This window comes from Lotus japonicus, chromosome 4, assembly GCF_012489685.1.
Source record: "Lotus japonicus ecotype B-129 chromosome 4, LjGifu_v1.2".
Classification (NCBI taxonomy): Eukaryota; Viridiplantae; Streptophyta; class Magnoliopsida; order Fabales; family Fabaceae; genus Lotus; species Lotus japonicus.
In genome coordinates, this window is record NC_080044.1 from 15088823 (window position 1) to 15100153 (window position 11331).

General features: G+C 37.0%; 1 protein-coding gene across 2 annotated transcripts; it reads right to left on the reverse strand.

Annotated features, from left to right (window-relative positions):
- Nucleotides 1–1197: 1197 nt before the first annotated feature.
- On the reverse strand, nt 1198–6118 carry LOC130711465 (CDPK-related protein kinase). Of its 2 annotated transcripts, none has more exons than XM_057561092.1 (11): nt 5353–6118; nt 4666–4796; nt 4460–4501; nt 4222–4330; nt 3869–3947; nt 3486–3782; nt 3297–3409; nt 2742–2849; nt 2594–2656; nt 2328–2495; nt 1198–1742 (listed from the first exon to the last, which is right to left on the reverse strand). In XM_057561092.1, exons 1-11 carry the CDS (start codon nt 5872–5874, stop codon nt 1605–1607), a joined length of 1770 nt encoding a protein of 589 aa, XP_057417075.1. In that variant the 5' UTR covers nt 5875–6118; the 3' UTR covers nt 1198–1604. The 2 variants fall into 2 exon arrangements, with proteins under 2 accessions (XP_057417075.1, XP_057417076.1); XM_057561093.1 differs by lacking the exon at nt 5353–6118 and adding an exon at nt 5092–5209.
- Nucleotides 6119–11331: the final 5213 nt, after the last annotated feature.

Consider the following 11331-nt stretch of genomic DNA (forward strand, 5'->3'; position numbering starts at 1 on the left):
AAAAGGTTCGTGAGGTTTGGACGCTTTGTAATAGTTGGATGGGAGGCACTCTAACTCTGTATGATTCACCGCGCGATCATCTGATGCACTTTGCTTGTCATGGCTGGAGTAGAAATCAAAGAATGGGAGAGATTGTTGTTTGGCTCGCTGTGGTATGGTCGGTGTGGATCCTTAGAAATGACGTTATTTTTAGGGATGCATTGTTTGATAAGGATTATTTGTTAGATATGGTTCAATTTCGCTCTTGGAATTGGATTCGCCATAAGATGAAGGGGGTGGGGTTCTCATTATTTGAATGGAAAAACTGTCTGGACTCTGGAGGCTTGTATTCACTCCTTGTAGTTGCAGTGTTAATGCTTATGCTGCTGCTCTCTTGTATGGGGGCCTGCTGTCTAGCTTTCTGTGAATTATTTTGGGGTGCTGTTATGTCTTTCTTTGGTTGTGGGTGTAAGTTGGGGAGTAGGGAATTTCAATTTGGTCTTAAGGTGAGCATGGCGTGGAAAGGAGGAGTTTAGTAGCTGATTCATTGCTGCTACATTTTCAGGCTGATATTGTCACGTATTGGAGGGGATTTTTTTGCTGGTTTTTGCTGCTTTGGTTCATTACAGTGTCTTGTATTAGTTTGGTTTCAGTGTAGGGTGCGTTTGGGCTTGTCTGTTTGTCTTGCTGGTGTAACTTGCTACTATTTTGTAATTTTCTCTTCTCTCTTCTTCTTTCCTCTCTTTGTATATGGGTTAGCACCCCTTGTGCTTAATCAATATATTCTTTGCATATCAAAAAAAAAAAAACATGGAGTGTTTAAAGACAAAAGCATAATGAAAAAAATATCAACCAAACAAATTGTAACACCCAGGTCAAATGAACGCATACCAATCGTGCCTCATAATTTCTGTCCCCCACTAACAATATTGTTACTCTCCAACCCCCATCAATTTTACATCAGCATGTCATCCAAAGTCATTACATATGCTGAACACTCTTTTACTTTTTTGGGTCTTGGATATCTGAGTTTGATATGACACACACACAGAAAGAGAGAGAGGACATAGTTACTTCACATGCTGCTTCAGCTAGCTCCACAGTGTATTAGCAACTACCAAGTACCAACGCCTGAAAGCTCCAAAACACATAAGCAACTACCAAGTACCAACTAGCTAGCACCATTAAATGATGAGAAGATCATCCAGTAAAACCATATTCTCAAAAGGTACTACAACAACATTGAAAGCTAGAGCTCTGAAAACTTCTTTCATTCAACCGTCGACAAGAATGATACTCCACAATTGTGAATCTCAGAACATGTTAGAATGTTAATCGTCTAATAACAATCACAAACTATGACACACAACAGCTTTACAGTGGAAAATATATAAATGCCTGTGGGAGAAGGTTTTGACTCCTGCTCCAAGTGTAGAAGTGCTTCAACCTTATAAAACGCGGGAACGAACCCCAGATGATTTATATATGCTGAGTACAATCAAACAGTGGTAAAGATCCCTTGATGATAGGAATGTGATGTGTGGACCAGTATTTTATTGGCCACATAATCAGAGTATAATTGAGGATTGAGCATGCTTGGGTCTTGTGAATGGTTTCTGAACTTTCTACTGAGGTCTTGCAAGACTTCGAGATGGACCATGCAACAATTTAACAAACCCAAGGAAGCTCAACTTTCCATCTGTGTGCCTGATCCAGTCATGAAGAACAGCGTGAACAGGGACAGATGGACCAAGGCCAAGCTCCTGTTTATTTATTTAAAACCATACATGAGAAATGTATTTGCATAATCAGAGAAATTGGTGTTAAACTGAAACCCTAACAGGAATATCACAGGGTCTATTTGATTACTGTTTTGTAGAACAATTTTTTCTCAAAACATCACAGATGTTTTTTGAATCGTTTTTTAATCTTTAAGTCACCGGTCTTTCAACCTTATAAAACATCTCGTTCAAACAGTTTTTTTTTTCTTTTCTTGTTGTGAAAAACAGGTTTTAAACATTATTTATAAAAATAGTTTATAAATTCAAAAAACTAAAAAGGAAATCAAAGAAGTCCTATATGACTGCTGATAAGAAACCAACAACAAATTAGCCCATAAACTTTACAACAACTGAAACTAGTTTCTTGCAATATTTATACTCCAATGTTGAAATTTCTGCTTTATCAATTTAGAGATTACTAGGCTGCCAGAAATTGTAAGTTGCAACCCACCAAAGTTGAAAATTTAGATATCTCCATTAAAGAAACAGCTGACAGGGTAAGATTATCAGTATAAAGAACACCAGAGACATGCATGTATAAAGTATATCGCAAGCAATCAAGCATACCGAAGCTAGTTCCTCAATCATAATAGCCCTATTTCCATCTTTTTCAAAAAGTTCATAGGCACAGCGTGCATGTTGCTCCCACCGGTCAAGGGCTTCAAGTTGATGAACACTAAGTGCAGCTGCACAGAACTCATCAAAATCCATCCTTCTATATTGTAATGCATTAAGCTGCCACCCAAAAGCATTTGCATCAATCACCAAAACATGAAGCAAATATCGGTTATGCCATACTTAGAGGTATTCCACAGTAAAATCAAAGAACTTACTGATGCCAGAAAATCTGTAATGCGTGACTCCTTCATAGCATCTGTTGCATTCTTCATCAAGGCCTGGCCAATTCAAATTATGAGATTTCAAGCATCATCTTTTTATGAGATTACATGGTAAATAAAAAAAGTTCAAAAAAAAACCAACCGCTTTGATATTGTCCAAGCTAATGGTGCCATTTTTATTAGGCTCTAAAACTGCAAATTGCTCCCTCAAATAATTCAGCTCATCAATAGCTAACGTTTTAGACAGAGCCTGTCCCGGTCACCATGAAAATAAAATGCTAGTACATTATTGTGAGTAGCAAACAAAATTAGATAAAAAAGCAATCTTGAAAACTATGATATTGTACATGTACAATTTCCTACCATCTTTAACTTTGAACTTCCAAATAGAACTTCATAAGTACATAGATTTTAAGCCCCACTAGTTGGAAACATAAACGAAAATTGACTGACTGTCACCCAGATCATTCATACAACAATGAACTCAAACTGATTTCAAGCATTCTATGAAGTAAACTTTTGCATAAGCAAAACACTTATTAGTAAGGTGGAGAATATAAAAGCAATTGAAAGCATAGATCCATTAGTAAAAATCAGAAGAGAAGATACCAACTGCCGGCAGATATACAGTTCACCAAAGGCTGTTTTCCATTCAATATCAAGATTATTAAAGCAAGCTCTGGATAAATATACACACCCGTAAAGCTGCTTTTCGTAGAGAGGAGGAACGCATGTACACCCTCATGAGCTTGAGCACTATAATATCCAACGGTACTTTTACATCCTTATAATTTTTAATCCACGGATGACCTGCAGTATACACTTGTAAGGAACACATAGAGTCAAAGATAAACCAAGACCCTCCAGTGATAGATGAGAATTTCACCTAAGGCCTGTGCGGCAGTCATTCTTTTCCTTGGATCTTTATTTAGTAGTCGCTTAACAAAATCCTTTGCCTCATCAGACAGAGAGGGCCAAGGAGGTTCATCAAAACTTGGGTCAGCTTTCAATACAGCACGAAAGATCCCAGATTCAGTCCGTGCCCAAAATGGACGGCTGCCACATAATAAAATGTATGCAATCACACCAATGCTCCAGACATCAGCCTCTGAACTGTAAGCTCTATGCAGAACTTCAGGAGCCACATAGTATGCGCTACCAACAATATCATTTAGCCTTTCATCTATAAAGCATAATGAAAAGTCAAAATTTAACCCAAACCCATGTACTGCATGACGTGCAAGGTACAAAAGAGGACTCAAAACAGACCTGGTTTAACAAAATCTGACAACCCAAAATCTATGGCCTTCAGCTCTGAGTTCTCATCTTTGGATGTGAACAGGAAGTTCTGGTCCAGAAATCACCCATCCTTTGAAGTTAATACTAGACAAAAATTATAGGACAAGAACTATGAAGCAAATCAAACATAACCACAACCAAATTATTACATAGGTTATCAAAGACCATCGTGATAGAATATGGGGGTCTTCAAGTTGCCTTCCTTTTTTTTTTTCAAAAGAGAATTTATTTTGCAACTTCAGCCTTTTCCTTTCTCTCTCTGTCTTATACCCAGGGGGTCTCAATCTTATGATTCAAGAAAAACAAATTGCAATATACTTCACCTCAGGTTTAAGATCACGATGCACAACACCCTGTAGATGGCAAAATGCAACAACATTCAGTATTTGTGTCATTACAGTTCTTGCATCTTCCTCAGTATATTTCCCACCTCTGCAAGAGGAAAGAGATATTTCAGCCACAAATCATTTTATGTTTCCCTTATAATATTTTATCCTTATCCCCCAAATCAGCTTCCAAATATTGCACATTCAAAAGAATGAATGTTTACAAAACAAATACCTTGATAATATTCTGTCCAAGAGCTCCCCTCCTTCGCACAATCTAAGATGCATAAGGGTTTGAGAAAACTTGTTACAACATTGACTACAAATGAACTTAACAACAAGAAAGAAGATGACAACAAGAATCTTGACAATTACAAACCAAATCGTAACAAAAATTAAAATTAGCATGTAAGTTAAATAAGCACAGCAATCAGAACATACTCCATTACAATATAGACATTATCATGGTCTTCATATGCATCGTAGAATTGTATCAGATTCTTGTGTCCAGTCAAAGCTCTCAATATTTTCACTTCCCTTCTTACATCCTCAATAGCGATGGCAGTAGTCATCTACAATTCAAAGCATATCTATCAAAACCGACTACTACATAAATTAATTCTTTTTTTAAAAAAGGGCATGAAAGTTGTGCATGAACCATGTGAGTTTCCTTTATTTTCACCTAACAAGACCGTGTTCAAATCAACAAATTACAAGTAAAAGCTAAAGACAGCTATGCATGAAAACAATTTGACCAATACAAAGTAGGGTCTTTAGAAGGAAAACTGTAGAGTCAATTGGAAAATCAAAGACCAAATTTATGAGGAAAATCCATGCATTTTCCAATCAACAGTAGTAAATCCCCACCTTTTGTCTCTAAGAATGTAGGAGTACTTTCATTTTAGAAAAGTCAAATCCATAAGAAAATCAATGTGAACAAGATCTAAGACATGGTTTAGATATGGAGATAACAAATGGAATGAAACAAAAAAGAACCAAGCTGAACTACAAAATGATGAATAGCTTGAAAAGAAAACATTAAAAAAAATACCACAAATTTGGAGTATCTTAAATAAAATAAAACTAAAAAACAAAAACTTGTAAAAATGGAGAGAAAGATCACTGAACCTTGGATTTTGGGATGATCTTGACAGCAACCTGGTGACCTTTGAGATCACCCTTGATGAATTTAGCAGCACAAGTGTAGCCAAAGTGGCCTCTACCAACCTCATCCCCAAGCTGAAACTTGTGCCCAAAATGCTTGGAGAATCCAAAACTCTTGTCCAAAGCAACAGCAACCTCAGCTTCACTCCCTTCAGGAATGGCGACCTCATTCGGCTTAACGGACCCGTGCCGGCGAGCAAGCACGGCCCTTATGTGCTTGGCCGGCGACGGCGGCCGGAAAAACCGCCGGGGAGTTCCGGCAGCCGGAGATTTACCGGAGAATAAATGGTGGGCAGGGCTGGGACTGTAAAAGGGGAAAAGGGGAGATTTCTTACCGGTTTTGAGGTGGGTAGGTGTGTGGGGAGTAGGGTTTTGGCCATTGGAATGAGGCTTGGTAGTGGAAGTGGTGTCTGGTTCAGTGTGATTGGAAGGTGAATGGGGTTTGGAATTTGGAGGAGAGTGTGGTTTGGAAGTGCATAGACCCATTTGGAAATGGAAGTGTGAGTGTTGAGAGTGTGAGTGTGGTGATTCTAAGGTGATCCAAGCTGAAAGATGAAGCAGTTGTGGTTCTGGAACAAGGAGATTTGGATCATGGGATTTTGGAGAAAATGGGGTTTCGTGGGAATTGAGGTTGTTGATGATGGATTTGTGGAGTTTAAGAAATGGTGTTTGGTTTGGACAAGAACAGAGAGAGAGAGAGAGAGAGAGAGAGATGTGTATATTATGTAGAAGAAATGTTACTAATAAAGAAACGACGAGAGTTTCGCTTTTTTTGCTGCACGGAAAGGAAACAGCCAAATTAGAATTTGTTTCTTATGTTTGTTGTTGAGGACCATGGCTTGATGCGTGATATTAGAGTAGGAAGAACCGTTTTAAATTTAACTAATTAACCATAAAACACAATTAAGTAAATAATTGTAGTTTTTAATCAATGAAATACAAGAAAACAAAACTACACTACACAGCGCAGCAATGCCGGTCCGAAGCAAGGAGTGGATTTAATTCAACAAGCGGAAGACGCCATCAATGAAGATCGACCTGACAACGTAAATCGACAGAGCTAAGTCTATATGCACATGCATGAGCTTCTCTTCGAACGTCATGAAAGGAGACACGCCGGGGACGGTAGAAATATCCACAATATCCAACAACACGGCTTCCAAATGCAATGATAAAGAAAAGGGCTCCAACATCCTAATAGCACTAGTGAGTCGCTCTCGCACAGAACATGATAACTCAAATCTCAAGCTAAGAGAAAACTATGTTTGAAGGCCAAGACATCCTCAAGGAGGGCACACAAATCAGAAGAGGTCCCCGAAAAAGCACACAACCAACAAGCATAAGCATCTCGCAAGAGGCCACCATAGCCAATTTGTCGTGAAAAGGTGAGTTGAAAAGTAAAGTTATTTTGTATTTGAATATAGTTATGAGAAAAATGATTTTTGTCTGTTAATATTATAAAGTTTGGCTGAGATAATGATTCTGTAGGGATACATTAGTCGAGGTTGAACTTGGGATACTTTAGCTTATGGGTGTATCCACTAGGCTGATCAGGTGTATAACCCTTTAAGTCTATAGCATAGAAACGAGCAGACTTGTATGCCTTGATGAAGCTTAGGTTTGACTCATGACATAGTGACTGAAGGGTGTGTCCACTAGGTCGATTGAGTGAGAGGGTACACAACCCCTTAAGTCTATAGCATAGAAGCGATCAAACTTGTGTGCCATGATGAAGCTTGGATTGGACTCATGAACATTGGTTGAAAGGTGTGTCCCTTAGGGCAACGGGATGAGAGGGTACACAACCCCTTAAGTTAAAGCTTAGAAGTGAGTAAACTTGTGTGCCTTGATGAAACTTGGGTTAGCCCAAAGTGTGCCCTTTGGGCCGATTGGGTGGGAGAGTACGCACCCCCTTAAGTCTTGACTCTTGAGCTTAAAAGTGAGTACACTTGTGTGTCTTGATAAAGCTTGGGCTGGACTCAAGATTCCTTGGTTGAAGGGTGTGTCCCTAAGGTCGACCGGATGAGAGGGTATCGGTAAGTGACATCTTTTTCTTGTAGTGAGTTATAATTTGTATAACGTGCCTTCCAAACTGCAATGGGCACTCCTATACTAGGGACTTGAGGTCGCTTTGTTTAGTCTTAACTTAGATACCTAAACACAAATTAATGTTTTGATGACAGAAATGCAAAAGTGATAAAGTTTATGCAAGCAAGTACTTGATAATAATAGTTTGAAATATCAAGAATATGATTAATTCAAGCCTTACATTAACTATGAAAAAAAGATGCTTTGTCCACTCTAGGGCAACATCATTCGTCTCACATCTAGATCAAGTACAAGCCAAAGATTAATATTGACATCTATCATCGGATGTTTGACAAAGTGTGCACTTCCAAATGTGACTTTCCAATGACCGAAAAACATATACTCAAGGTCAACTCATTAGAGTGTACGAAAGTGGAATGTATTGTTTCCCACTCTCTGAAGTTCAAGATAAAGGTGCTAAATCATAGGACAACAATAGACATATGCATGTAATGAAAGACGAAAGACCGTTTGATGAGCTTGAAGACTAAGGAGAAGAACCCTAATTTCCCAACAACCAAATTACCAAGAAAGACCGAAGACTAGTTTTACAAAAAAAAAAATGATAATCACTAGTATATACAATTACATACCGCACATGGTGATTCCCTTTCTTAAGTCTTCCACTCTTTCATTTGTAATACTTTTAGTGTGCACTAGAAACTTAAACACTTAACACAAACACAAGACTCATTGAGTTTGACACATGATCGTGGAACCACGTAAGGACAACTTTCCTCAAAATATAGGGAAAAAATTGACACATGATCGTGAGAGGAGCTTCGAGATAACTCATCTCATCCTCAAAAGTGTTAAGCTACGACACCTTTCAAAATCCATTCAATAATTGTTGCAAAGCCTTCAAGGCATATATTTCAATTATTCAATTTTTTAAAGATTTTTTTATCAATAATTGCACTAAATCTTATATTTTAATTTTTTTTTTAAATTGACTTTAAAATCTTAATTTCATTCTATATATATGCACGATTTTATAAAAGAAATTTAAAAATATAACTTAATTACCAAACTATGAGTATTTTCTGGCAAGGAAAGCGGCGCGGGAGAGATAATCGCACCGTGTGTGGGGACAACCACCACCGGATGCTTATGCTTCGCTTTATTTAAACATGTGTGCATAGTTTAGTTGTCTGTTTAATTTTCCTCATGTAATCAAAAAAAAAATTGTATTTTTTGCTTTTTAATACATGAGAAATTAATGTGAGATTATCCAAATACCTGTAAGCTACGTGATGTTGAACCTTCCCTTCCCATCAAGCCTTTTTGAATTGTCGAATAACAGAAAGGATTTAAAGGACAGTTGAAGGACATGTTCGTTAACCCCACTTCTCTTTTTGCTTTACATCCAACTGGAAACCTCCATCTCCTTATAGATATAAGTATAACATATATATGCGTAAGGATAAGAGAATAATTTATTTATTAGACAAATAAATATAAATTCAATAAATATGTGGTTTGGCTATGTGCCTAGCTATTGCTTCCGAACCACCACAAACTTGTAACTCTGCATATATATTATCTTATGGTTTGGCTACTAATAGAAATTGTTGTTCGGATTAGCAATTAGAATTTAAGTTGTTGTAAATGAAAGAAGTCCGAGAGGAAGGAAGTCGAAATTGGAAAACTTATAAATTAACTCAAACATCTACAATCCAACTAAAGATTTAAACTTAATATAAAATATTTTTCATAACAATGAACCCGAAAGCCCTACAAAACTACATAGTGTGAAGAATATTTAGCAGAGAAAAGTACGTACATACCAGCATGTTAGAAGGGCGGGGCAAGGGCAGCGGAGCGTTGGGAACAGGGTAAGAGGGGCGTTGAGGGCATGGGAGGAGACGCGTTGAGGGCAGGGAAACATGGCATATGAGAGCATAGGCGACAAAGTCGTGGAGAGGGTGACAACAAATTGAGGGGGCGACGGAAATGTGCGGGTGATTGGTTTGAGAGTCTGACACTGACCATTTGAAGGGGAGTTGGCAGAGGGGGAAATGTGAGGTATGCATTCCATTGAGGGCAGGGGTGTCAGAGATGAGAGACACGACGATCCTGATGCCTCACACCTTGTATTGCTTTCATTGCAATTTTACTTTGGCATGCACCTTGACAGCGTGTTCGTAAGTAATCAACACTACTTGACAATAACTGATGCTAATCATCATCGGCATAGTTGACACAGTAGATAAGTGGACCAACATTTTAATTCGATACTTTGCGTCGGCTTTGAGTCGTCTAGTGTCGAGGAATCCTACGCTAGAGATCAAAGATTAGCTTCGACGTTATTTTTTTGACACTAAAACAACCTTTTCTTATAGTGTATGAAGAGAAAGATATGCACAAAATTTCAACTTAAAAGAATTTTTACATGATAGAACTCTAGTCTAGTTAGAAAAAACGTATACCTACTTTTAATTAACTGGACTAATTTCTTACTTTGACCTAAAGCATATTGGAAACTGTGATTTCAAAACATTCCAACATATTGGAATGTTACAATATGGAATATGGATGGTAAAATAGACAAGTTGTTGGCATCGAAAAACATGCAAGACTAGTAATGAAGCTGAAGCGTCTCGCCGGCCAGCATAGAGAACCAGCCGATAGGACAACTAGTCAAGGCAAGATTTTCGCCTTACTTTATTTAGTAGCCTTTATCACCAATACAAGCTTTAAATTAGTGATTACAAAGTGCTTTTTAAAGTGTCATAGGAACCTGCATTGATCAGAAATATAATCCATTCCTCGAATAATCACTTGATTATGAAACCGTTACGTTTGTTTTCTTCAACTGACCCATACAACTACCTAGTCACTTATTTGTAAACCAACACAAACTATATATGCATACTTCATTTTAGTATTATTAATTGTTTCATTCGTTTGAGTTGAAACTACATATGGTGACTCAACGTAGATTCAATTTGTATTCTTCTTGCTACCCACTCACTATGCCACCACCATAATTTAGCTCCCCACTTAATTGTGCTTGAAGTGTGCAATTTTATTTTTACTTTTTCCCCTTGAACTTGATTGATATATGTAAAAGGATAAATGTAGCACCTGCACACGTATCTATCTGACCCTTGTGTTGAAGTAATTGATGACCCACTTTGTAAAGTTTCTTCTTACTTATAACTTGATTTCTTTTCGATCTCTAATGAATACGAATGTTGTCACTTGTTTGAGGAATTGAGGGACGATTTCGTGTCTATCATAATATATAAATATTTTTCTGAAATTCAAACTTATAACTTAGTTCTTATTTATTGGCTACCTCTAATCATTATTTGTTTTTATTTTTAAAAACTATGAATACAAATTAGTATTAATTAAAGATGAAGTGACATTTTAAAACAAAACATCTGCAATTCAACTATCTCAAACTAATTTATTTTTAGAGCATCTCCAATGATAATATCTAATGTTAAATACATGTTAGATGTGTAAAATTAATATGCCACCTTTGATCTCATAGTAACTCAGTAATATTGAAATATGAATTTCAAAATAAACTTCAGTTAGTTAAGAAGCACGAATACACACGCATTTTATAATAACTTATGACTGACATAAAACCCAAAAAAGTTTTATCCAATACTAAAGCAGATTTATTATCATCATATTTAATTGGTAAAATCCTGCCCATTATGATTATGTTATATATTGCTCCACTCGATTCCTGTTTTGACTTAGATTTCACAATGATGATTGGTAAATGGTAATGCTGATAATGTCTTGCTGAAAGAGCTTTTTCGTATAGTATTTGGAGCCAAATCAGAGCACACAAATAAATTACTATTATTTTTTGTTACAACACAAATAAATTAT

Bases quoted from the DNA above. Each gene is read 5' to 3' on its own strand.
- LOC130711465 (XM_057561092.1), bottom strand. From the start codon at position 5,874: ATGGGTCTATGCACTTCCAAACCACACTCTCCTCCAAATTCCAAACCC. The intron at 4,502-4,665 runs GTATGTTCTGAT...TATGCATCTTAG, and splicing joins AATGTCTATATTGTAATGGA to ATTGTGCGAAGGAGGGGAGC. The intron at 2,496-2,593 runs GTAAGTTCTTTG...TTTGGGTGGCAG, and splicing joins TTACAGATTTTCTGGCATCA to CTTAATGCATTACAATATAG.